The sequence below is a fragment of the Excalfactoria chinensis genome, chromosome 9, assembly GCF_039878825.1.
Source record: "Excalfactoria chinensis isolate bCotChi1 chromosome 9, bCotChi1.hap2, whole genome shotgun sequence".
Taxonomy (NCBI): Eukaryota; Metazoa; Chordata; class Aves; order Galliformes; family Phasianidae; genus Excalfactoria; species Excalfactoria chinensis.
In genome coordinates this window covers 11,317,275-11,343,970 of record NC_092833.1, presented here as the reverse complement: position 1 = coordinate 11,343,970, position 26,696 = coordinate 11,317,275, and the positions used below count along the sequence as shown (strand labels likewise).

Here is a 26,696-nt window from a genome sequence, read left to right as displayed (position 1 = left end):
GCCGCAACCCTCACCTAACGCCGTCATCTCAGGCACGCCCACGATTTACGCCGCCGGCGCATGCGCAGCAACCACTCCTCAGCCCTGAGAGCGGACGCCTGCGCCGAGAGGTGCTGCCTCTTCCAGCCCCACCGCGAGGGAACCGGCACGGCGCCCCCTGGCGGCCGGGAGGAGCAGGTACAGCGGGGCGGGGGGCGGGCGGTTATGGCTGCGCTGCGGTAGCTCGGGGCCGTCCCCGCTACAGGACATGTCCCGTGCCAGCAGGCCTGCTGCAGCCCGAGGAGGGACGAAGGCGATGATGGCGAGGCCTTTTCTTTTTGCCTGCGTATTTCCATCCCTTGGAAACGTTTGCGTTGCTGATGGGTCAGCAGTCGGTGGCTGCCTGCTCGGTGATGCCTGTCACCCAGTGGTGTTTCCTTCCTAAATGTGCTGGAGCTCTCTATGAACGGACTGCAATTGCCATTAAAACCTCTACGTCTTGCTCATGGCTATTTGCAGTCAGTCAGTGAGTTCAGAGATGCCAAAGGGAGGCACAGAAAGGCAAACACCACAAAGCACACAGGCTGGGCTTCCGTCGGAACCTGACAATAAATGCTGAAAGGAAAAGCCTATTATGTTTCCCTGCTCATAGCGCTCATCCCTGTCCCGGCCCGGCCTCCTGTGATCACAGCACTGCGGTACCCGAAGTACGATGTCATGGCCGTGCGCGTCATTCCCGACGGCAACCACACATCTGCCCTCCCGCATCCTCGCCCTCCCCGCTGCAGGACGCGTTTATCCCGCTGAGCGCTGACCGCGGTTTAACGCCGCGATGCGGCTCCCCACGGCGCTGACAGCCCAACGGGGGCGGCTCCGGTCCGCATCCCCGCGGGTAGCCGGGACTTGGAGTTCCGCGTCGGCCATGACTGAAGCCAGGAGGGGGCGGGGCGGGCGCTCCCCCTCCACGTGACGGCGGCGGGGCGGTGGCGGCGGCGGGGCCGCGCGTGCCGGGGATGGAGGTCGAGCCCCGCGGGGGGCGCGCGGAGAGCAGGTCGGGGAGCGTGTCGGGGGGGCGCGGGGACACCCGCCGGTCGCGGGGCGGACGGGATCGGCGTGGGGAGACGATCGGTGCGCGGGGGGACGGCGGTGGCGTGTGGCTGTAGCTGGGCGAGGACACGCGTGGGGACGGGGACGCGGGCGGGCGGCAGCTTCCGCCGTGCCGATGCCCACGCGGCTCGCCGGGCTCGGATCGCCGTGCCGCCCTCGATCGGGCTGCGGGCATCGCCTCGGCTTCCGTACGAGTCCAAACGTCGGGCTCCTGCCGAGCGCACGTGGCCGTGACAGGTGGGAGCGGCGCTGCGGGGCGCCCCGAGTCCCTCGAGTAGGGCTGGGGTACGGCGCTGTGCGGGTCACAAACCCCGCGCCCGGAGGCGTTCCGATGGAACTGCCATTCGCTCCAGGTTCTTGCAGGTCTTCGGTTTGTGCTCGAGTGTCAGCCGGAGAGGTTCGCTGAAACCTGATCCGAGCGAGCGGCGTGCCTTATCTGACAGCCTCAGCGCCCCACGCTGCTCTGCCGGCGGGATCTGCTGCAAGAGCGAGGCCGGTGCTTTTGGAGCCATAGCGCAGGTTCGGGTGGTGTGGTTTGCTAACCTGCTCTGAGCCGATGTTTCAGACCCTGCAGGTGCAGAAGGGATGGATTGGCTGCGTTTGCTTTGCTTCTTTCCAGAAGTATCTCAGTGCTGTTCTCATCTCTACAAGCACTGGAACTGTGTTGCCAAGTCTGCATCACTGTGCATCGTGTGTGGCCGATGCGGTGCCACAGCTGTGGGGCAAAAGGTGGCACCGTCCCCTCTGCTGCCTGCACACGGAGCTGTCTGTGCTGGGTTTGGGCCTTAGGGGAGGATTCTGGCAGGGGCCTGGCATAGCTTCACTGTCCCATGTGCAAATGATGTGGCATCCTAATTCCCAGTGAGGTGCCCTGGGTTGTGTCCCTTTCCCAGTCAGGCAGGGTGCTGTGGGGTGAGGGGAGCTCTGGGACTCCCTTTGCCTTGTGAGCTACTTGCCATTGCTGTAGATGAATCGCACCAAGCCAGCAGTGCTATAATTTCTTTTCCCAGAAGCACCAAGCAGGCAGCAAAACAGAAGGAAATTTGCTGCTTGTTGTCAGGGGAACCCGTGCTCATAGCAGCATGCACACAGCCACAGGTACCGGCTGCCCTGGGAGCTGCAGGCTGTGTCCCTGGGAAATGGAGCAGAAATCACCCTGCTGTTGCCCACAAATGACCCCAGCACCCTCAGCCCAAGCTCCTTAGTGTGCTAAGAAGGATCAGGCAATGCCTCCAGGTAGAGAGCAGCCGTTGCTTGGTGTCTCCTGCAGAGCATAGGGGTGCACACAGCACACATGGTTGGTAAGAAGGCTTCAGGTTTGGGGATGTCGTCTACCTCCGTGATTCTGGTTTGGTGCTTTTTTTCTTCTAAATGAAGCTTACCTGACTCAGCAGCGTTGTTTCCTGCACCTGCCCTGAGTCACCCCTGCTGACTTGGGCCAGGAGCTGTTCCTGCCCTAGCTGGCATGGAAGGACTGAGAAAGCCCTGGAAGCACAAGCAGAATTTCCTACAGAATTTCCCCATCATTTTCGTCAGCAGTGCCATTAAGTGATTTCCAGCTGCAAGGCTCTATTCCTCCTTACTGCACAGCAAAGGTTTCGGTTCTGTTTGGAACAATTCCTGACCGCAGGATCTGTATCTGGAATAGAGCTGGTGTGGTGAAGCAAGGAGTGCCCAGACCTAAGGAGGTGGTGGTTGGAAGTGGGGGCTGAGTCAGAGGGTGTCTGTGGGGAGGGAGAGAGATGTGCCCGCAGTCTCACTGATATCCCATGTTATCAGGCTCTCCTATAATGACCAATTCATTTTCAGCACATCCAGGGCAGAATTATCTTTGTTCCTGAATGAAGTGGTGCACCAGAACATCCTACAGACTATAACCCCATTTAGTGCAGCCACACCCCAGCCGTGGTTTCCCCAAGGAAATGCTGCTGCTCGTGTTGAGCTTGAGCTGGATTTTTTTTCTCAGCATCTCCTCTGCAGTCTGATCACGTCCAGATTCTCGCCTGGAAAACATAAATCACAGTGCATTCAAGCACATCCCTGACTCCAGCTGAGCTGCTTCAGGTGATGCCCCATATATTGAGCGGGTTGACCCCTGTCCTGCCTGCTCTTTTCTTTTCTCCCAAGACCAGCATTTGGGGTATAGCAATGAGCTATGCAAGCACATTCAGCTGGTATGGATAGGGAAAGCAGGCCGTTCTAGGGCACAGGGAAAGCTGCACACGTTCATTGCAGGCGAGTATCTACTCATGTACTGTGACCTCTCCTGGGTGTGCTGCTTGCTTTGTCCTTCCTGGAAGTAAAACTATTTTCATGCTGTGATTTGAATTTGCCCTACCCCTGTAGGTCAGGGTGAGGGAGGCTTTTTTTTACGACAGCTAGCAAATAATTCTCCTTATTTGGTACAAAACCAAGCAGATCTCTCAGTACTGCTCTGAACACCTGCTGAAATGGGGAACTTGAGAGCAGCTGGCACCCTGTCTTTTTCCATCCCTTCTGGCAGCTCTGTCAGTGAGAGAGGAGCAGATCCTGCCACAAATGAAGGGTTAAACCACAAGCCCAGGCCAAGCTGAGGGCAGGTAGCTGTGCGTTGTTGCCTCCCTGTCACCTGCAGCCAGGTGTTTGGCTCTTCATTTCATTGGGCTTGTGTCACTGCACGCTTTGCTGCGAGCACCGTGTTCCAGCCCAGAGGCAGCTGCACGTTGGGTATGGGTAGAGTGCAATGGGGGTGGGTAGAGTCCTAAGCGTCCAACTTGTGAAATGCTTTTGAATCATTTGGGCCAATGAGTCCCATCCCATGGACTGAGGGATTTAATTGATTTTTGGGAGGTTCTGAATCATCTCCGCTGAGGAGCTCTAATTGTGCTCACTGTTCCCTGCCTGCTGAGCGCAGTGGCAGAGGCACTGTTAGGTTATTTTGTGTCAGGGTTTGTTTGTGTTGGGGTCCTCATTTCCCGACCTCTGGGGGAGCACAGCTGCCCCTGCAGTGAGGCGGGTCTTTAAGCACAAAGCTCTGCTGCCCTCCATCTCTGTGCTTGTTGCATGCTTTTTATAGCACAAAATAACGAGGTGGGAGTTTCCCTGACTCATAGACCTGGGAAGTGAGCAGCGTGGCTGAGCTTTCACTTGCATTTCCTCACTCTGAGTGTTGGAAGGACCTTGGGGAGGAGCTGGCAGAGCTCTGTGTCTGCAGCTGCTCTCTGGCCAGGGACAGTGCTGCTGCTCAGAGCTCGGTGCAGGGGGGCAGGGCTGGAAAAGCTTCTTGGTTCAAATGAATGAGGTTTGCTCTGTCTTTTCAGGTCACGTCTCCTCCAGGACACTGCCTTTGCTTTAGTTCATTCTCTCCTGAGATAAACCTGCTGGCTGGGAATCTATGATTAAACTCTGCTCTTTAGGCTGATCTGAAAACAGCTGTCGTTGCGCAGGCACGAAGCAGTGCAAACCTCGGGGGCTAGAGGCAAACACGTCTCAATCAGCTGCCCAGTCTCATGCAACTTAGAAACATCTCAATTTAGCAGTTCTCCAGCTTTTCACGGGCTGGCTGATCTGCTGGGAACTTCCTTCTGCCTCATTCTCTGTAGTGGCGTTTCCTCACGCTTCATTCTCTACCATTAGTGTGGTGGAGAGGATGGGGCTACAAACAGCAGAGGATGATGTGGCATCGATTGCAACGTACGGCTCTAGGAATTCCTGCAGTGTGGCTTCCGCAGCCCTGCACAGAGCTTCCTCTCTTCTGGGCAGCAGTGGTGTTATCGAGCCGTGCGTGAGCACATTCCTTCTGATACGTGTGTTCACAGTGTGTTCAGGCTTGCTGACAAATTACAGCCTGGCTGCAGAGCTGCTGTGACAAGTGACAAGCTTTGCTGGCTGGCTGGTGAGCTAAGCTTAGGTAAATGCTAAAGCCAGTGAGGTTTCCCTCGGGAGTTTTGCTACAGGGGAGTTTGAAGCAGAGCCAGTATTTTATTATCTGCTCATTCACTTAATCAGTTTTCAAGTCATAAAGCACTCTCAAAATGGGAATATTTTCGAGAAAAGCTTATTTTCAACTAATGGGATTATATTGCTTTATAGTGTGACAGTGTGCTTCTTTGCACTGCAAGAAGTTTGAAGCCCACACTTTAATCGACGAGGACAAACAGAAAAGCAGTTTTCCCTTTTTTCTTTGTTTCCTTTTTTTTTTTTGGTTTTGTTTTGTTTTGTTTATTTTAGCAATCTGGGTGATTTCAGATGGCTGAAACACCGGGGCTTTCTCTTGCCAATGTAAAGGTTAAACTTTCATTCTAGAACGTCATCTCCAAAGCTTTTGTTCAAACCCTGCAGGAATGCACATTTTGGCATTGAAGGCCAGGTTGGACAGGCCCTGAGCAGCCTGAGCTGGTGGGGACACTGAGCCCACAGCAGGGGTTGGGACTGGCTGGGCTTATGGGACCCTTTCGACCCAAGGCATTCTGTGGTTTATGAATCTATGAAACATACATTGCAAGCACCAAAGATTTCTCTTTGACCAGAGCCTTCAGAGCGAGCTCCGCCTGCTGTGAAGTTCCTTGTGCCCTGAATCTGGCGCTCATCAGGCAACTCACTGTGTTCCTCTGCAGGAAAGAGCACTGGAAGCTGCTGGGCAACCTGAAGACCACAGTGGAAGGGTTGGTGTCCACCAGCAACCCCAATGTCTGGTCCAAGTATGGCGGCCTGGAGCGGCTCTGCAGAGACATGCACAGCATCCTGTACCATGGGCTCATCCACGACAAGGTAGGTCTCAGTCCCACCCACACCACGGTTCTGTGGCAGGAGCTGAGCTTGCCTCGGGAGTCCCTGTGCCTGTGTTCCTTCCGTCCTGTGTGCTTTTGAGATGTTTGTGCTGTTTTTGCCTACCCCTCCCATGGTTGCGCTGCATCCTGCAGCAAAGCGATAGTGCTGTGTGTGCCATGAGCCAACCTCCCGTTGTGTGTACTTGGACAACTCCCCAGTGAGGCCTGGCAAGAGAAACCTCAGACACTGGCTGGTTCTGGTTAGCTGTGTGAATAGCAGGGCTGGCAGCCGGATCTGTGCTCTGTGTGAAAGGGGCCTGTATCCAGCTACCACTGTTCTCATCCAGCTGTCCCCATCTCCATGACTGCTGGCAAGAATTTTTCTTTCCTGCTCTGGAAAGCCTCTGCAGAAGCTGAAGATCTCCCCTTCAGCTTGCAATTACTGCAGTTATTTCTTAACAGGAATTACATCAAACCTGCAGGGCATGCTTTGGGCAGGGCTCCCACCAGCTCCAACACAGCAGGCATCTCCAGGTGCAGAGGAGCCAGGAGGGTTGCACAGCTGGGGCCCAGGAGCTGTAAAACTCCACATATGCAATGGAAGAGTCGATTCCAGCTTTGCAACTTGGATTTTGGTCAAGTGATGCCCTGTGCTGTCAGTCTGCAGCGGTGTGGGCCAGCAATCTCCTTTGAACAGAGAGAAAAGTTACCCTTTAAATGTGGGGAGTACAGTGCTATCTTCTGATAGACATGCTATCCGTAGGCTTTGCAAGTGAGATTGGAATGATTTCTGCTTGTCTGTGTGTTAGTAAACAGTTCATGCCACAGTGTGAGGAAACAGACGCTTGCAAAAGCAGCACAGTGCTGTTATCGATGCTGTGTGCAAAGGCACTTCTTAGAAATGCTTTGCCTACATACACCCTCTCTCTCTCTCTGTATATATATGTCTCTATATTTATATACTCCTATATACTCCATCTGTATAGCTACAAAGGGAGGCCCGTAGAAGTACAGCTTCCTAGCAGGATTTTTCTTCTATTTACTCCAGAGTAACTTCCTTTTAGCTGTATATTTATGTATCAACTTTTTCCCCCCTATGACTAGAAATAAATTAATAAACAATCTGTTTGTACACTGTCAGAGATTTTTTATCTCTTGTGTGCAATTTATTATTTTATCCAGAAAATCCCAATTGGACATAAAGGGGTGAAATTTCTTTGTTGGTGCTCTACTCTTAAAAATAGAAACAACGAAAAACTAACCCCCCAAACAAGAAAACCACAAAACCAAACCCCTTCCTCTGCCACTTGTGAAAGAGGAAGCAGAGATGGAGGGAAAAAAATCAGCATTTTTTTGAGGAGAGACATTTGGGGCTGTGCTTAAACACGAGAAAGTGTTGGAGAAAACAACTCTTCTGCAGTTCCTCTTTGACTGGAAGAATAACTGAGAAGAAATAACTCACTGTCTGAACAAAGCCAAGGCAGGCAGCAATAAGGAGCTGATAGGAATGCAATGCCAAGAACGTGCTGCGTCACATTTCTTATCTGTGGTGCTCAGCTATGCTGTTGTGTCCTTGTTGGTGACTGGCATGGGAGGAGAGCGGTTGTTGCAGGTTCTGCTGGGATGTGTTTTGTGTTGCCTGCTGCTCTAGGTCTATCTCTGGCAAGAGAGGACCAGTGATGTGGGAGCTCCTGACAAGCTCTAGGTTGAATGCCCTCTCCTTGCTCTCTAAGCCAGCCGTACTGTCATTGTGGTGTCACTCGAGGCTCATGTGTATGGTGGGCCCTAACCAAGCCTCTCCCAGCAGGTGTACTGCAGGCAGAAGGATTACTGGCAGTTCGTGAAAGACATCCGCCAACTGAGTCCCAGCTCTGCTCATCACCTGGAGAAGGTGAGTTCTGGTGGGTGCCTTGGTGGGCCCAGCCTGGGAGAAGAAGGCAGCTGGGCTGTGAGCCCAGTGGTGAGGGATGAACTAGTTCTGTGGTTGTGTGTGAGCCACATCCCAGGAACTCGGTGAGATTCAGGGTTAGACAATCAGTTGCTTATTTCCTGCAGGCCGGCCTCCAGCTTCACTTGGTTGGGTACAGCAGGCATCACCAAGGGAGTTGGCACAAGTGGTTCTTCTAAGTACACAGAGGGGATTTATGCTGTTGTAGAAATCTGACCCATTTCTGGGTTGTACATTGGCCTTGGCCATTCATTTGGCTCTTCTGTGCCTGGCTTTTGCTGTTTGCAGATGCAGAGGGATGCTCTCAGTCTTCAGTGCCCTGTGACTGGAAGGACACCATGCTGCTCTCCATCACATGTGAGCAGATTTCATGCTCTCCATTGCAGTCTGCTGTAGAGCAGCAAGGATGTTCACGTCAGTTAATGTGTCAGCAAGAACACGACTGTCACTGCAGGAAAGCAATTAGATTTGGGAGTGCGGGGTCCCTCCAGGTCAGGGGTGGGAGAACATGCCATTGAAATTCATATTGCTGGTGGCTGTGAGTAGGACTTTGGTCACCAGTGTTGGCTGACCTTTGAAGTGTTGTTCCTCTCCAGTGCTTTTGTCTCCCTGTGCTCCCTTGGTAGCTGCTTGGATGTGACCGCATTCTCACTGATAGTGCCTGGTGCTGTAGAGCTCTGAGGAGGAACAATCCCTGCTCCTCTGCTTGCTTCTTCTTGCCCTAATTTGTGCCTTCATGGTTCATTTCCAGTTCATCAGCCTACATGAGAACGGCCAGCCCAACCCAGACAGCCACAGCGACCAAGCTATTGCACAGCTGTGGCTGCAGCACAGCCTGCAGTTCCACTGCCTCTCAGCACAGCTCAGACCTCTCCTGGGGAACAGGCAGTACATAAGGAAGTTCTACGCAGGTAAGTAGAAACGGGTCTTTCCCATCCTTGTATGAAAACAGATTTTCCAAGTCACGCTTGAGTGAGGGATGCAGCAGAAAAGGTAGTTTGCATCTGTGCAATCTGTGCTGTCAAACAAAGTGTGCTGTGTCCATACTGTAAGTGCATGGATGCAGGTCAGAAGAGCTGAGCTTTAGCTTTCTGCAGTGAATTTGTCTGCAGCATGCTTGGTCCTGCTTGTCTCGGTCCTCCTTGCTGCCCTAACAGGAGCTTGCGCAAGTCTGAATGTGTTGGATATCCTCATTTTCTTTCTCTTGGGAGACCAGGCCATATCAGCTTTTTGCATGGGCTCAAAGGTTTCTGCTGCAGGTAGTCAAGCAGTCTGGTCTTGAGCCTGCATCCCAGTCTGCAAACTTGGAGAAATGCATTTCCCATTGCAAAGAAACAAAATGTGCAAAGAAAGTCAATTTTGAATCTGTTTCAAATAATGTGGTATTTTTTCCTCCCCTGGAATATTTCTAAACAAAGAGATGAAGCTCTGACCTCTGCTGATGTGTGGAAATGCAGCTGTGTTTCTCCTTTGTAGGTGAAAAGTGAAGCCCTTTGTACAACTTCATACACATAAAGAACTTCTGTGAAAACTTGAGAATGTGTCAAAAAGTGAAAATCGATAGCAGGAACGAAGATACTTGAACTGATCTGGGACAGGATCTGTCTTTTATCTCATATTTTAGAGTAGTAAAGAGAGAAGTTTTTCAGTGGCCCCCAAATTAAGACAAAACCTTGAACCAGATACAATAATTGTAGTGCGAATCTTTTGGCTCAGGTTTTGGCTGAGTCAGGAAGGCTCTCACCTCTTCCTTCCTTTTCATGTAGGTTTTTCCTAACACTGCCAAGTTTTATATCCAGCACTTTGCTGGCTTTTCTGACGATTTTTGCCTTGCAGGCAGCTGCAGGAAGAGCATGATATACCTCCCACTACCTTCATGCTGGAGGCGGTGGGGAGAAAGACCCCTGACAGCAATTCTCTCTCTGCAGACACAGCCTTCCTGCTCAGTGACGCCCACGTCACGGCCATGCTGCAGTGCCTGGAGGCTGTCGAGCAGAACAACCCCAGGCTGCTGGCTCAGATCGACACATCCATGGTGAGCTGAGACCCCTGGCTTCTGCATCTGGCCCTCCCTAAATGCTGTACTGCCGTGGCTGCTCATACAATATTGCATTCAGAGCACACAGAACCCTTGGACAAGGGCCTGGACTTGGAAATAGAAAAAGGAGGGGGTCGGGGGAACAGGAGATGTATGTAGCGAGGCATCTCAGTTCTGGCTGTCATCAAGAATCTGAGTATGAGGCTCAGGAACTGTATCCTTTTAAAAGACACCTCGAAAACCATCTCCAAAAGACCCAGGCTTCAGGGCCTGCCACCCTCAGAGGGACGGGCAGCACCCAGGACAGCCAGATTCCCTTTCCTGCTGGTGACGCCACCAGCCCGGTGCCTCCCAGTGCCAGCTGCCCTCTTCATAGAAGAGAACAGCAGCTGCTTTCTTTGCAAAGAGCTCCCCAGAGGAGAGTAATTAATGACGCTTCATTAAATAGGGTCTGTGTTCTTTCAGCTGGCTGGCACGTCACTGCCCTCCGTGTGCTCCTCAGGTCCCTCTGCCGGGACAGGAGAGACCTGTGACCACAACACTGAAGGACACCAGAGCCGCCTGCCTGGGGCACTGGGCTGCCTGGATCATCTTGCTGAGAGCCTGGTAATTTCCAGATGGAGCTTGCTGCTTCGCTGTGCATAAAGAGCTGCTTCCCTTCTTTGCTGCAGCGTGTTCCTCCCATCCTGCAGCCCCAGGGCAGTGCTGGCCGCTAACCAGATGCTTGTGCAGGCCCTGCAGGTCCAGTTTTTTCTTTCTCTTAAGCTGCTCCTTTGACATGCTGATTTATTAATGCTGCTTCTCTTCAGCTCACCAGGAAGAGTGAAAGTCTGTCCCCAGTGACAAAGAGCCAGAGCCTGACTGCGCTCCCTGGGTCCTTCTATACCCTGTCTCCAGGCTGCATGCAGCAGCACCACTGCGGATCCTTCTCCAGCCTGCCTCACCCAGCCTCCTCTGGCCTCCCAGGTAACCAGGGGTGCTGGAAGCTCAGGCTGGGCTCCTTGCTGACTTGGGTGGTCACATAGGAGATGTGTGACATCCTTTTCTTCTCTTTGTCCAGACAGGAGATCAGCAAGCTCCTCCATCAGCTCCAGCTCCAGCCAACCCCAGGAACACTGCCTGGCTTCCCGATCCTCCTCCTTTAGTGAGGGCAGGTCCCCTCTGGAGCAGCCCAGTGCTGTCCCTCCTTCACACATTCCCTCACCCAAAGACCCCTTCTCTCCAGCCAACGAGATGAGTTCCAGCACCACCAGCCAGAGTGAGGACACTTGGACGGGGAGTCAGGATGATCCACAAAGCGATGCTAACGATGGGCCGGAGTACCTGGCCATAGGGAACTTGGGGCGCCGTGGCCGGGCCTGCAGCAGTGCCAGCACCAGCAGCAGTAAGAGCAGCAGCTCCAACATGTTCTCCACCAGCAGCTCCCAGAAGCTGGACTCAGGGGACCAGGGGATGAACGGATGTGGCAGCAGGGGCCTGGGTCTGTTGCGACGATCCAGCTTTTCAGAGGGACAGTCATCAGTGCCACAGGGCATCCTCAAGAAGAGCCATGTGCGCTCACACTCGGACACCAACGTGGCTTCGGGGAAATTGCATGGTAATGGGGTTACTTTGCTCAATGCATAGGGTGGTTGTGGGGTGTGGGTACAAAGGTGGGACCGTGGCCAAGTGGGAGTCAGCAGTATTGGGATGTTGGCTGTCCCTTCAACTCTGTGGGTCAGATGAGCAAGGAGAGCAGTAGGCAAGCATTTTGGAGGTGTGATTGTTACCCTCCATTTTCCTGCTCCACACTGGAATGATGGGCTGATATCAGAATGCCCTGGGCCAGTCTGGTTTTGGTACTGTCAGCTCTGTTGTACCCTTCACTGGAGGCTTAGCAAGCAGCAGGGATGCTGCAGAATTAGCTGTCCTGCTTTCCCTCTGGTCCTGTCCACTTGGGGCATAAAGCCATGGCAGACTTGGGAGCTTCTTGTCATGGTACCGGTAACCTGCTGGGCTCTCCTGTGCTCCTGAGTGTGTGAATGCATGGTGGGAGGCATCAGGAGTGAAGGGACAACCGTTTTGTGGGAGTCAGTCCCACTGGTTCTGCCTTGATGGGAGAAACAAAAGTTCTTGCTGCGTAGTAACCAGTCTGTCTCTGTTTTCTCTCCCCTAATGCTGCCCTCTTCCTCCTCTGTCTGTCCAGGAGGCCTCAGGGATATCACCATTATAATAGAAGATCCAGTGGCAGGTTTGGGAGCCAGCAAAACCGCCTTTCATTAGTGATCACTGCATTAAGTTCAGAATTTCCATCAAACCATTAGTATCCATTCAGAAAACAAACAAAGAAATTTTTTTTCCTGAGTCCCAGGTGCTTTGAAAGGTGCCTCAGGTTTATGCATGTGGCCTGACTGAAGATCTCAGCTTGGTTTTGGCAGCAGTGGGCCGGACCCAAGGCTGGCACCCAGCTCTCCTGCATGGCATTACAAAGTGCTGACCAGCAAGTCCCCGAGCTTCTTCCCCTGCCTTCTCCTCCACTCCTATTACTCTGTGAACCAGAAGAGGTTGCCCTTGCTGGCCAAGGGCTGGTCGCCCTGAAGACATGGGCTTCAATGTGATATTTTTCATGGGGTAGATCTGCAGTAGGAGATAGTTTGATGCTGATGACACTGGGTGCTGAGCAGTCCATGGCTGGGAAGGCTCCTCCTTGAGTTGGCAGGAGCATGGACAGACGTGCCCATCCCTGTGACTTGCTCTGGCTCTGGCTTCAGCAAAGACTGCAGGGTGCTGCTTTCCAGCTCCAGGGTGATTTTGGGCCTTCCCACACAAGTCAGCTGCTCTCCAGGGCCTTGCTGTCTGCACAACACTGGTGGTTGTTTGTCCCTGATGAGGCCAGCTCCTGGCGGTCCCCACCAGCTCTGCCTGGCAGTGTGCAGCCCTGGAGCACACACATGGGGAGGTGACCTTGAGCACTGTGATCCTGGCTCTGGGGCTGTGCACAAGGAACCCTGGGTTTTCCTAGCTGAGCAAGAGCGTGTCCTTCAGATACCTCCTTCCACCCTTGTCCAGGCCACAAGCCCCACAGATCCTTTGTCTGCTCAGATGTCCCCTTGTCTCATGTCCCAGCTCTGTGGGGTGACTCTTCCTTGGAGCTGCTCCAAGAAGAATATGGAGCTGTCAGAAGTTCTTGCAGGAACTATTGCGTTACCCAGGTTTGCAGGGCATAAAGAGAGGAATGCTCAGGACTTGACTGATCTGTGGTTGTCATGGCCTTCTCCTCCTTCCCTTTCATCTCCTGCCACCTGAAATGCCCCTCTGGTTGTCTTCCTTCTTGGGCTTGACTTCAAGCATGGTACAGAGCAGGTGATCCAAGTGGAGGATTTCCCTTGTTGATTCCCATCCATTTGTGCCCACCCATGTGATGATGAGCTTCTTCCATTTCACACCATGCTCTGGGCTGGGCACTTCTGGTTTGCTGACACATGCCTGGTGTTGTCTTCCCTTGCAGAGTCCCGTGCTGATACAGTTGGAGGTAGAGGAATGGTCTCTGGTTCTACCCAAAGCAGTGAACTGAGCACACCCAGCTCCCTCTACATGGAGTACGGTGAGCACAGTGAGCATCAGTGGGGATGTTTGCTCCTGGGCATGAACTGTAGTGGCCTCAGCTTCTAGCACCTGCTTGTGGGATGCAGGCATGCAAGAGCTGGCTTGTAGTGACTTGGTTGGGAACTGGAAAGGCTTGTTAGCTTGGGGATAGATAGCACCCTGAAGGTCTGTCTGGCCTTCTAGGTGAATGAGGACGCACTGAAGTGCTCAGATGTGGGCTCTGCAGGAGCCTCTGTGGGTCCAGGCAACATCGATGCTGAACAACTCATTAAAAGTTTTTCCTTTTGGCATGGGTGTGTATCCACTGTGCTACCTACAGTATGCTAAAGCACGTCTGTTATTCATATTGTTTTGTTATTTGGCATATGCCTTCTCTTTTTTTTTATCCTGAATAACAAACATTGGCTACCTGAAGGCTATGAGGGCCTGCCAGGAGTACTTTTGTGGTTGCTGTCTTAGCAGCTCTGCCCAGGATGTGTGGGGATGATGATTATTAATGATGTGCTGTGGTGGTGCCCTAGGGCTGCCCGAGGTCAGGGTCTCCTTGTGCTCCAGGGTAGAGCTGGCCCTAGTCATTGTTCCAAAATTACTGCTGCCACAGAGAAGCTGGAGAGCATCTGGTAGCACCTGGAACAGTCAAGTGATCTCCTGCTCCTTCCTGCTTAGGGTGAGATGTTCAGGAGGGCTGGATGGTTTCAGGATGCCTGCTGTCATCGTAATGGCTCGGTGTTGGTCGCTGTTCTCCATTAGAGTGGATGAAACTGGATCCAGTTCTGTCTGTAGAGTGGGACAGGCAGCTGTTGGCTATGTGAACTAGCCAGTGTGTTGACACAGAGCACGGTCTTGGAGCAGTGGATTTCCTGGTCCTTCCTTCATAAAGTTCCTGTCTTGCTTTTCTAGACTCAGGTCAGTACCTGAGCTCGGGAGAAGGGATGTTCAGAAGACCCTCAGAAGGACAGTCCCTCATCAGTTACCTCTCTGAGCAGGACTTTGGCAGCTGTGCAGACCTGGAGAAGGTGAGGAAGGCAGCAGCCTGTGCACTTTGGAGACATTATTTTACTGCAGATTCAGTGCTACTTTCCTCCATGGGGGAGGATAATCACATGCTAATAGTTCCTGCTATAGAGCTGGGTATAGAACTTTCGAGTTGAATTGCTTGTTTATGGCTGGCCTCAAGGATTTGCCCATCTAGTGTTACCACACGGCAGCTCAGCTGCCTGCTGGGGCTCCTTACAGGCATGTGCTGACTCCCCAGAGCGAAGATGTTGCACATCCACTTTGTAAGATTTCCCCTATGTTTTGCAACAGTTCTATTGCCTCAAAAGGCTTTAATTTCTAGGTTCTTATGGGAGAGTGAGGCTTCATAGGGCCATAAGGTCTTTCTGCCACCTTTTTGCATGAAAATATCAAACCCCATTTTACCAAGGCTTCCTAATTGCCCTCAAATACTTTTGCTTTTGCCTTGCAGGAGAATGCTCACTTTAGCATCTCAGAGTCATTGATTGCTGCTATCGAGCTGATGAAATGCAACATGATGAGCCGACAGCTGGAGGAGGAAGAGGAAGACAGTGACAAAGAGATCCAGGAGCTCAAACAAAAGATTCGCATTAGGCGCCAGCAGATCCGCACCAAGCACCTGTTCTCTACCTGCCAGGAGATGGGCTCAGACAGTGGGTGATGTTTTTTGGGCTCATTTCTAACAGGGTGCTGCAGAAATTTGTGAAGCCCTGCTATATTACAGACTGTAACGGGGCTGATACCATATATGCATAATACTTGTGCCCTGGTGGCACTGAGTTAAGGAGTGTGGTTTCATGTTGAAAAACAGAACCTGTTTTCCATCCTTGTCATCCACCCTTTCCTGGCCACAGCTGGTTATCACTTCACCCCCTTGCTGTCTGTGCTCTGTTCAGCTGCTCACACTGATGGCCTGTGTTGCCTTCCCTTTGCCTCCCAGGCCTTGTGGCGACTGACAGCGAGTCCCAGTTCAGCTCCCATGGCTCCATGCGCCTGTCTGATTCGGGCTCTGCGGAGGATGTGGAAGAATACGAGATCCGAGGTAAGAGGCAATGGCTGCCTTAGCTTCTTGCATAAAGAGACTTCTCCTAGGCCTGGTTGCATTGAGGTTAGTCACACTGAAGGAGAGCATGTCCCTTTGGCCTTCAGGATGGCTTTTTCCAAACAAATGGCTGAATGCTGAGCATGAACTGAGCAACTAGTTTCCCTCATGTGGTGACACAACTTTCCTTCAAAATCCTCTGTAATCCTTTAGCATTCAGAACTGGCGTGTGGTTTCCATTTCTCTTGCCAGGTCCACAGAGCAGCTATCACAGTGAGAGAGAAATAGGAGGACTGCCACACTGCTTTCTTCCTCCCCAGGCAGTAGGAGTTGATGTGTGTTGGGTGGGAGCAGCAGGTGCTGGTCACATCCTGACCTGTACTGCTTGTGGTCTCTGCTCCTGGCTGCTGGTGCAGCTGAGCCTGTTGCGTGCAGGAGACCTGCCTTAAATGTCTGGTTATCCCTTTCCTTCAAAGCGTCATTTGTCCTCTTGGGTGGATGGCTCATATCTCAGCAGTACCTCGGTCATGCTTTAGAGTTGAGGTGAGAGAAGATGGAGAAATCCAGTCTCAGTCTATAAAGCTCTCAGTCTTCTTGTCTGTGACGTGACAACAAAGCCCCCATTTCAGTTCCTGAGGGATAGATTTTAGACTTGGTTTTGAAATCCCTTTAGGGGTGTGTGAATTTACTTCTGAGCTTCTCCCACGTGAGCGTTACTTTTGTGTTATTGCCCTTTCCCTTTGGCCTGGCCAAAGCACTGAAGCGAACTGTTTTGTCATCACCATGTTATACAGATGGTAACGATGGATCTAACCTGATTCAAATGTCCAAGGACGGCCTCTCAGTGTCAATGGCTTCCTTGTTCTCAGGTAGTACCCCGCAGTGCTCCCTTGGCACGCATGTGTGTGTGTGCAAGGTGTGTGCGTGTGTGTGCCTCGCACGTGCACTGTTCTTGGTGTGCCCCCTCAGGGTGTTGCAGGGAGTGCAGAGGCCTCGATCTCTGTACAGGCTCATCAGGGGTTGAGTTCATCAGCAGATCAGCTTCAGATCAGGCAGCAGATCACTGAAATTTACTTGTCAGGCCCTTGCCTAAGCCACTGGTGTGGATTTTTCCGCTGTCTTCCCATGCAGCTCAGTACACGTAAACCAGCTCCTCCTGCTTTCTGATATGGGAACAGTGACACAGTGTCATCCAAGTGTCAGCAAGGAGAGCTGTGGAAGGATGATGCTTTGTTGGGAACGAAGAGGAAGCAGAGGAGTTCTCCCTAGGCACCATCCCCCAGGGCGTTTTTCCATGCAGTGTTTTGAATACACAAAACATACCTGCTGCTTGGAAGACCTGTCTAGCCTGGGGTGGGACTCAGGAAGGCAAAAGCATAGCTCTGTAATTCTGTAGCTGCTGGGCTCAGTGACAGCAATCCTCTGCTGCAGGACCAGGTCTCCATCTCAGAGGTGCTGCCCTCCAACGTGATGGCTCTGAATGGAGCTGCCCTGCTGAAAACAATTGCTTCTCTGATCACATGCAAGACAAGGAGGGAACTACAAAGAAAGGAGCCTTGCTCTTTAAATGACTCCACTGCCTGCTTTTGGCCACAAGGCAGAGCTAGCACAAGACCAAAGCACTTTGAAGCTGTAGGTGCCTAGGGGAAGTCAACCTGCTTGATTCCACAAAGCTGGCGTGAAATGACTCTGATTCAAACCGTGGCCAGCCCTTCCCTTCCTGCCCAGACCTGACTTGGGGAAGAGTCCTTCTACAAAGAGGGAAAAAGGGAAAATAGTGAGAACAGCTAGAACAGGGGTGTTTCTTACCCATTGGAGGCCCTGGATGCTGCGGTCCATGTGCAGCCTGGTATTGCTTAGCTGCTGATCTCTGCTGTCAGGCATCTGACATCAGTGTGCTGCTCTCGCTGGAGATGCTGATGCTCAGAGCTTCCCATCAGTCCTGCTGTATCCTGTGAATTCAATGCAGAGCTGGCTCATCCTTGCCTGAAGCCGGCAGCTTGGGGCTAAGTGACTTCCCCACCTTTGTGTGCTGTTCACCAACCCCCTATGGACTGTTCCACACAGTGAAAGCCTTTGCAGCAGAGACATTTGGGGCAACTAACTGGAGACTTAAGAGAAGTATCTACATTTAAGAGTGGGGAGGGAGTGATGACAGGATCCCAGCACCTGGGGGAGCCTAGGGCCAAGTCTGGCTTCATCTGCCCTCCCTGAGATGATAACCGTGTTCTGCCCAAGATCTCCTCATAGTGCTTGGCCTGTCCTATACTGTGTGTGCTACACTGTTTGCTTGAGTTTGTTGTACTCTAGGATCATGCAGAGTCTTCCTGCACAGAACCGAAGGCCACAGATCATGGTAGATATCTGCAGTGTGTGATTAGGAGGCTCAGTTTGGCTGAGTTCCCTCTTTTCTGCAACAAGAAGTCTGTTTGCATGATGTAGATGCGTGGATTCCTTAGTATTAGGATGCTTTCATGTGCCAGTTACTAGCAATGGATGTCAAACACAGAGTGCTATGTGTTCATGTTGACCTCTGCTAGCATGACTTTGTAAACTTAGCGAAGGACTATCAAGGTTCAACCTGGGCTCTTTGCATACCCTTTCCTTTCTGAAGCCAGGAGCAGCTGCAGACAGAATCATTTGCTCCAGGAGAGCACTTCTCCTTCAGAAATTCTTGCTCCCTGTTCTGCTAGGGCAACCCTGTTCTTCCTAGCAAAGCTGATGGCTCAGGCTATTAGCTTTCTGCTGCAGAGCAAGCATAAGCTGGTGCCTGTACAGGCTCTGTGTGGGTCTGTGTCACTGACCTGGCTAGGGTGGCAGAGCAGAGTGACTCCAGAGCCATGCATGGGGGGAGGTACCACTCGGGTACTGCTGCCCACATCCTGGCACTGAAGAGGGATGTGATGAAGTGAAGCCCGGATCTGTTCTGGAGATCATGGAGAGCTAGAAAGAGATGGACCCTTATACTAGATCACTGCCTCCTAGAGAGAGCCTCGTGGCTCTGTGTCTCTGCATAGGACTGACCCCTGCAGCTGCATGGGTGCTGACTTGCCTCTTGAGCACAGGACTCAGGCTGCCAGTGCTTTTGGTGCAGCAGCTGACAAGCTGTGGCATGGCCACTTATCCTATGAGTTGTGTGGTTCAATAGGGAGGAGGGTTCCACATCCCATTGCTAGTGCCCTGCAGCACCTATACTGTATAGAGAGCTACTAAACCTTCCAGCTAACCTTGCTGTTGTGCCCTCCTAGCTCCAGCTGTGTGCACTGTTACAGGCTGTGTAACCACTAGGACTTGGTGTGTGACCTGCACCACTTGTCACCCCAAATCCGTGGCAGCGTTTCTGCAGCATCCCACCGTGCCTTACCTTGTAACTCCCAACAGGTGATTAATTTGACTGCACCTCTCCTTGCTGCTCTGTATCACTGGTAGAAGTTGATGCTGTAGTTTATGTGCTTTTAAGCAGCTTGACGAGTTTTAAAATGAAGCTTTGGTTTGGAGTGAGCGTATCCTTCAGCCCTGCCCAGTTTGCTCCATCACATTTGTTTCTGATTCAGATGCAGACATCAAGAGGAACCCTGACTCCAGCAGGAAATCCTTTCTCTCCTCAGAGTCCATGTACGTATTCAACTTGCATTGAGACATCTTGGTACCCGGTTCCCTTTCCTGCCCAGCTCCACTTCCAGGTGCTTCAGCTGCTGCTTTGCGCTGGATCACACATCCCTCCCTCCTTCTATCCATCCCTACATTTTCTTACCAGTGAGGCACAGCTGGGTCCTACTTTTGAATGTGGGAAACAGCACCTGGGATAATGAAGGTCATTCACGTGCCATGTAGACATGAAATGTGATGTGGGTGTGTCTGGGGAGATCCCCACAATTCCTAGTAGTAGGAGGCTGGGAAGAAGAGCTGGCATGACTTGGAGTATCTGGCCTGGCTTCTGGCTTGCTGCTGGCTCTGAGCTTCCCTTGTTTTCCTCTCTCATCTGGGACAAGTGTAAAGCTGCATGACCTGCTTGAGCTGAGAATAGCATCAGAAAACAGGGGAATGTGAAGCAGCACAGCTTTGAGACCTCTGGTACTAACTGCTTCCTTTGTTGGCTAGATCCCACTCGTTCGGCAATTCAAACTCAGCAGAAGCTGTGGCCATGGGTCTGCTGAAGCAGTTTGAGGGCATGCAGCTGCCGGCTGCCTCCGAATTGGAATGGCTGGTCCCTGAACACGACGCCCCGCAGAAGGTAGGGGTTTGAGTATGTTTGTGTACAGGAGGGTGACAGAGTGACCGGGGTGACTCCACCAACGCACATGGGCACTGCCTGGAGGTACCAGCACAGGAGCAGGGCAGTACTGAAGCACAGTGATTGGAAAAGCATGCAGCGCAGAGCTCTCACTGCTCTTTGGAAATCCCAACTCACCCATCATTTGATCCTTCTCCCAGATTCCTTGGCTTCACACCCACTGCCCAGGGCCGTTGCTAGTTCAGATGAAGCTGGAGGAGAGAAGGATAGGTTTTGTCCAGGTCCTGCTGCTTGCTGTGCAGTGCCTTGCCTAACAGCTGAGAAGGCTGCGAGGACAGAAGCAGCGGTTTGGGAACCGTGGTGGCTACCAGGCAGAAGTTGTGCTTGGGTACAACTGGGGTAAAAGCCCCTACAGCTGTGGCAGAAGCACGGCCTGCATTGTTGCTCACCCACTGCTCTTTCTAGGCACCTTGACTGCTTATTTGCTGTTGGTTTTCAGAGCCTGAGGTGGTCTCTAAAACAGCTGTTTAGGCATCCTGGCTGGTATAAGAAAAGGCAGCTTTCCAAAAAACTCGTGCTGGTATGTTGGGAGTGGATGATGTGCCTGGAGAGAGCATGCATGGGCCACAGCGTGCACTAACTGCTTGGCAGTCAGTATGCCAAATGGTTCCTTTGTTGAGGCAGCAGTGCTGGAAATGAGCCATCACGGTGCTGTGGGGTCTGGTAGAGTCTCATGGAGGAACCCAAAAGAAGTGAAGAACTGCTCAAAGAACAGGAAGTATCTTCCAGCAGTGCTGAGAGGTCCCTGGGAGGCACTCGACCCAGCTGTGTCACTTCTTTGCCCCCTGCAGCATATTCTCATAGGGTGTTTTGCTATCACATCCTCCTGGGCAGCAATGCCTTGGCCTTTTCCTACTAACACCTGCAGAGGACAACATTGGCATCGTGGTGGGTTTGCCTGTCTTGTGCTCAGCCCTCCCCCATGTGGTTTCTTCACAGAGGAAGTCTGGTCTCCTTGAAGTGCAGGTTGTTCTTTGATATGTGGCTGTCGTGGGGATCTGAGCAACATGTGATCAGACTCCTTGAAAGCATTGCATTTAGTACCAGGATCTTCATCCTGCATGGTGCTGAACTCTCTGCCAGGCTTGCCCATGCCCTGAAGGGCTGAAGCATCACACACCCCAGTGAGCTGAGAGATGGTCTGCGCTTGGGAAGCATGAGGAGACTTGTACAGTTTCTTGGGCTGCCTGGAAATAGTGAAAGTTCCTGAAGAGCCCGTATGTAAATAGGGTGCAGTAGTGCTGGGCTCTGCTCCCTCAGCCTTGTACAGCAGAGTGCTCAGACCCCAGGGAAATACTTTCTTCCAGCCCTTCTGTTCAGCCACAGCAGCCTGGTGTTGGAGAAGGGCTAGGCAGTAGGTGCCAGGCACCAGCCAGATACATGGCCTCAGTAGTTCTAGGTAGGGGTCTGACCCTTTTACCTGTCTCTCCCAGCTCCTGCCCATCCCTGACTCTCTGCCTGTCTCTCCCGATGATGGAGAACATGCTGACATCTACAAGCTGAGGATTCGGGTGCGTGGAAACCTGGAGTGGGCCCCCCCGCGACCGCAGATCATCTTCAACGTTCACCCAGCCCCAACGTAAGGATTCATACAGTAGAGGGCTCTCTGGTTACCTGCCCTTTCCCCCTGTTTTTCCCCATTGTTCCTATGGTTGATTGTCCTTCCTTTCCTACTTGGCTAGCAGGGCTTCTCTGCTCTCAGCCTGCTAAATCCACATTGGCCATTTCCATCTGGTGCGTGTGCTTCCTGTCTTTGGTGTGCATCAGGGCTTCCCCCCCCCCCCACTTAGCTGTTATCCACACTTACGTGGCAAAGAATATGGATGTGCACATCCAGAGTTGTGTCAGTGCCCACTGTCTGGTGCTGGGTGCCATCAGGCCTGGATTCACCTACGTCATCTTGTGTCTCTGAACAGGAGGAAGGTGGCTGTGGCCAAACAGAATTACCGGTGTGCAGGCTGTGGCATCCGGACCGACCCTGGTGAGTGCTGAGCAGTAGCTGGAAAGCAGGGAGTAACCTGTGAGAGTGGGAAGATGCAGAGTGGTGGGTGGATCCTGGCAGAGCTCAGCATGAGGTCATTGCAAAGATGGTACACTTTTTCCTGGTGTCATTTCTAAGGTCTTTGGCAGTTCTGCTCATACGTCAGCATGCATGTATTGAGGACCTGTAAAGGGACAGTCTTTGCACACTTACCTTCCTATCCTCAGTAGCCTGGTGGGTCTGCAGTGTCTGTATCCACAAATTTAAGTCGCTGCTTTTGTGTAGCTCTAACTGCATGAGATCAATAGGCAGGTTGATAGATTGATAGGCATTTTGAAGCCTGCAGTGCGTTTTCTGGCTCCAGAGTTGAGCAGTCTGGGGCTGGAGGAGGTGCTGGCAAGGCAGAACTCCTTCCTCGTGTGAAATGTTGATACTTGGATGGGCAGAGCCTGCACCTCACCTGACTTCCCCCTTCCCCTGGGCTTGGCTAGATTACATCAAGCGACTGCGGTACTGTGAGTACCTGGGGAAGTATTTCTGCCAGTGCTGCCATGAGAACGCCCAGACAGTCATCCCCAGCCGCATCCTGCGCAAGTGGGACTTCAGCAAGTACTATGTGAGCAACTTCTCCAAAGACCTGCTGAGCAAGATCTGGAGCGACCCGCTCTTCAATGTGCAAGATATCAATCCTGCCCTATACCGGAAGGTGAAGTCTCTCAACCAAGTGTGGGTAAGCCCCTTTTTTCTTGCCTTCCTGAGTGGGGTTTGTGGGGGGAGGGTGGCTGCCAGTTGTAAATCGTGTGCTGGAGAAGCTGAGGAAAAGCAGTTATTTCAGTTTCTGAAGCTTAAAACCTCAGTGCTGTGGGTTTCCGTTCGTATCTTGTTTCCTGTGCAGTAGCACAGAATGGGAAAGTATTTCTGCTTGGTGTCCGGCTGGGCCGTGGTTTATTTCCTGGAGCGTGCGCTGAGTGGCTGTGCTCTCTGTATTCAGCGTGGTGTAAACACTCCTGTACCAGGGGAGCAGCAGTCGTTTCACCAGTGCAGGAAACGGGGCAGACGTGTTTAGCTAAGGTCTGTGATCTGTTTACTGATCCCTTGTGTCCCTCCTTCCTCTCCAGCTGCTGCGAATCCAGCTCTTCCACATGAAGAACATGTTTAAGACCTGCCGGCTAGCTAAAGAGTGAGTCCTGGGGCATGATGTTGAGCTGTTTGCTGTCCTGTATCTGAGTCAGTAGAGTTCCTCTGCTCTGAGCTCCAGTTTTGCTGTCCTTGCAGCCTCCTGGACTCCTTTGATGCAGTGCCTGGCCACTTGACGGAGGATTTGCATCTCTACTCTCTAAGTGACCTCAGTGCCACCAAGAGGGGGGATCTGGTGCCTCGTCTTACAGAGCTCCTGAAGGCAGGCAGTCTGCACGTTGAGAAGTGCATGGTAAGGCCTCTATAGCCACCTACTGCACAGCTGTGAAACACCCTTTGGGTAGGCTTTCTGCATAAACAGCTGGTGGGAAGGCAGTTGACATACAGCGCAATCACAGAATTAAATGATTACATGCTTGCTGCTCTCAGCTGTTCCACAGAGCTGCTCCCCAGCACATATAGGTTATTTCTTACCTCATTTTGACTCTCTCCTTAACACGCCAATTCTGCCTTGCTGTGCTTCATGCTGGGACTGTCCCACGTAGGCAGAGCAAGACACCGTGTCCTACTGTCCAGCTCCAGGGAGATGAGGAATGTTGAGCTTACTTTTTCCTCACCTTTTCTTCTAGTTGTGCCAAGCCAAAGGTTTCATCTGCGAGTTCTGCCAGAATGAAGGCGACATCATCTTCCCATTTGAGCTCAACAAGTGCAAGACATGCGAAGGTAAAGTACTGGGGGGAAACAGTAAAGGGGTCAGCAATGTCTGCTTCTTCATTTTTGAGTGGCTTTGTGCCAGGAAGAGGAGTGGAGCCAAACACAGCCAGACAGACCAGGGTGCTTCTGTGAATAGCCTATGTCTGCATGACATGATAACAGCAGCAGATCAGTTGTTGTTTACAACAGTGTTTAAAATAATATTACAATGGTGTTTGCTCCTCCAGGGCAGCAGCTCTGCCTCACAGTGAAGCATGTGCTGCAGGGTCAGAGTTAGGACTGCAGTAGTTTCAAGTCAGGTATCCTACAGCATGACTTCTTGCTGCTTTCAGAGCAGCAGCCCTGCTTCTAGTGCTTGTCTTCCTGGACAAGTCTGGAACATCCCTCTGCAGGTGTGGAGAGCCAGGCAGCCTGTGCCAGCCCTCAGCTGTTCTCCTTTTCTCCCCTCAGAGTGCAAAGCCTGCTACCACAAGTCCTGCTTCAAGTCCACACGCTGCCCTCGTTGTGAGCGACTCCAGGCCCGGAGAGAGCTGCTGGCCAAGCAGAGCATGGAATCCTACATCTCAGACTATGAAGACGATGAGCTGGAGCAGCAGGAGGCAGCAACAGCCACCTAGGCATGGTGCAGCATAAGAGCAGGCACTGGATTTATTTACACCTTCGTCACCAGAGACTGAACCAAGTATACTTATGGTGAGGATGGCCGGCAGGACACTCATCATACCTGGAGCACTGTGTCAAAGGGATCTGCTTTTCCCTGTACAGCAGTGTTGGGGAAGGAGCATCTTCTGTCAGCTGGTCTGTTCCAGGTAATGGACACTCTGCGATGCCTCAATGTGGGGAAAGGTGAAAAGTCCTGTCTGTCCTGCAGGCAGAATGTGAACCTTTTACCAGGCAATTGCTCGTTAGCCTGTCTGCAGCCTTCTCTTTGTCCATCTCCATCTCCTTATTCCTGGTGGAGTCCTCATTGGAGTCAGCACTTTCTACTCATCAATGGGACACTGGAAGCTCTGGCCATCTGCTCCTGGGAGAAGGAAGTCAGCTCTCCAAGTCCTTCCATCCCCTGTCTTGCTGCTAGTTTGTGTGTACATGGAAGGAGGGGAGGACTTGGGGAGGGTTGATGGGATATTTAGCAGTTCCCTTTTTTAACATCTAGGTTGGAACCATTGCCAGTAAATCATTGCTCTCCCTCCAGAATCAGAACAGAGGAAGTTAACAATGATATAAACACTGTATGTCTGCCCTGCCTTCCCCCACAGCATCCGTGCTGAGCTGCTCCATCTCCCTCCACCCCAAAAGGCATTGCAATGGGAGCAGCTGGGATGCACGGCTGTGTGAGGGGACTGCTGCTGGGCATGGGGCTGGAGGCAGCTCTGCAAGGTAGGACACACGGTTAGCAAGGCTTCAAACCTCACATCCCCTTCCTGCTGCTGCTCTGTCCTCCCCGAGGGCTGCCTCTTCCTGTAAAAGGGACGTGGGGCCTCCCCATGGCAGCTGCATCGGGGCCTGCCTTGCACGCAGCTGTCTTCTGCCTGCACCGGTTGGGATGCGTAAAGCCTCTTGGCTCAGTCCTCTGGTCACCTCCCCCCTAACCTCTCTATCCTGGTTATTCTTTTACATTGGGCTTTTTGTTTGTTTTTTTTTTTTTTTTAATTGGCTGGATTTGGTTTTATTTTTTTAAATGAGGTTGTATGTATTTTTTAACTGTTTGTTCCACACCCCAAGGAGATGCTTCTTTTAGGAAGCATGCAATTTGTTTGGGACTTACCAGTGTATAAAACCTCCAGAGCTTTCCTGTTCCTGGTCCATCATCCCCTGACAGAGGCCGGTAAGTGCCAGGGGTTCTCTCTCCCATCAGCTCTGCTGTTCCTGGGAGAGGGGTCACCAGGTCTTCTAGGGAACAGAGCAGGCTAGTCCTGGAAAGAGTGCCCCTGAGAGAGACCTGGCACTGGAGGTGCTGCAAGGTGCCTCTGCAGGGATGCTTTATCCCATGGCATGTGTCCAGCACCAAGTTATCATGGGAGGGATGTGAACACCCAGTATTATGGTGGACGTTAGGAAGGATGGTGGGGCCCGTGTATGTGCAAGGGTGGTGAAGGGCAGAGAGCAGTATGCTGTGAGAAGGCTTGAAGATGTGCCTCATTGTGGGGCGATGGCAGAGTTGGAAGAGCGAGGCTGGGACTGGGAGAGGTGGCTGCAGTGCAGCTCCAAGCCTTGCTGATGGGACAGCATCTCCTCCTTGTGCTGCAGCATCCTGCCACGACCAGCTCTAGGGGTCCCAGCCTGGAGCAGTTCCGTTCCCCACCTGTTCCCCTGAGTTCTTGCCTCCTCCCATCTATCCTCATTTTCACCAGGAGAGCAGCTGCTCTCCTACCTGCTCTGCAGCTGGAAGCTCTAGAGCTACTACAACTTGGTCTACCTTGCCAGCAGAGAGCACTGCCACTGTTCTTGCCTCTGGTCCACATGCTGCCATCCAGCTCAGCAGGACAAACTGACCTCCCTCCTCCTGGGATCTGGCTCAGAGCAGCACAACTTCATCCACACCATTCTGTTTGAAGCACTTTAACGTCATGGGGCGCTGGCTGAGAGGTTGCCCACATCCCATTCGAGAAGCACTGAGTATATTTAGAGAAAAGCAAATGGATTTTGGTTTATTTGTGTTTTCCTCTCTGTGTCTGAAATCAATGGGGACTTGAAGCCTGGCAGAGGGCTCTAGAGCAAGGTGATGCACAACACTAACACCATGACAGTGCAGCACCGGCAGCTACAGGTGATGCTGGAGCTTGCCACGGCCCCAGCTGTTTGTAAGGGAGAACCACAAGCTGCCTCAGTATTTCACTGGAGCCCTCCCCACGGGACTGCTGCACAGCATAGCAGTGAAGATGCCGTCCCTAATAAACTAAGTTAATATGAGGCGGGGTTGTGTCCTGAGCTTTTTAATTATTATTTTATTTTTGCTTCTGGCAGGGAGCTCAAGCTTCTGTGCGAGCAGGGACAAGGCAGCTGCATCCCTCACCACGCAGCTGGCCTTGTGCATTGCATAGGAGCTACGAAGTGTAAACTTCACAACAAAGCCCTGAGGCCCGCTGCTGTTGCCAGCCCTCCA

At 52.3% G+C, this 26,696-nt stretch overlaps 1 protein-coding gene across 10 annotated transcripts; it reads left to right on the top strand.

The window, feature by feature from the left end:
• Window positions 1-63: 63 nt before the first annotated feature.
• RUBCN (rubicon autophagy regulator) lies at window positions 64-26,504 on the top strand. 10 transcript variants are annotated; one of them, XM_072344380.1, is made up of 23 exons: window positions 64-177; window positions 5,682-5,835; window positions 7,639-7,725; window positions 8,534-8,693; window positions 9,711-9,817; window positions 10,286-10,426; window positions 10,630-10,786; window positions 10,881-11,417; window positions 12,006-12,050; window positions 13,308-13,403; window positions 14,306-14,421; window positions 14,874-15,075; window positions 15,363-15,464; window positions 16,259-16,333; window positions 19,019-19,079; window positions 19,566-19,698; window positions 21,192-21,337; window positions 21,675-21,739; window positions 22,231-22,469; window positions 22,858-22,919; window positions 23,015-23,168; window positions 23,506-23,599; window positions 24,041-26,504. In XM_072344380.1, exons 2-23 carry the CDS (start codon window positions 5,797-5,799, stop codon window positions 24,205-24,207), a joined length of 2,985 nt encoding a protein of 994 aa, XP_072200481.1. In that variant the 5' UTR covers window positions 64-177; window positions 5,682-5,796; the 3' UTR covers window positions 24,208-26,504. The 10 variants fall into 10 exon arrangements, with proteins under 10 accessions (XP_072200481.1, XP_072200482.1, XP_072200474.1 ...); XM_072344373.1 differs by lacking the exon at window positions 64-177 and adding an exon at window positions 945-1,030 and having other exon boundaries at window positions 7,642-7,725; XM_072344371.1 differs by lacking the exon at window positions 64-177 and adding an exon at window positions 945-1,030.
• Window positions 26,505-26,696: the final 192 nt, after the last annotated feature.

Bases quoted from the DNA above. Each gene is read 5' to 3' on its own strand.
- RUBCN (XM_072344371.1), top strand. From the start codon at position 993: ATGGAGGTCGAGCCCCGCGGGGGGCGCGCGGAGAGCAG. The intron at 19,699-21,191 runs GTAGGGGTTTGA...TGTCTCTCCCAG, and splicing joins AACACGACGCCCCGCAGAAG to CTCCTGCCCATCCCTGACTC. The intron at 21,338-21,674 runs GTAAGGATTCAT...GTCTCTGAACAG, and splicing joins AACGTTCACCCAGCCCCAAC to GAGGAAGGTGGCTGTGGCCA.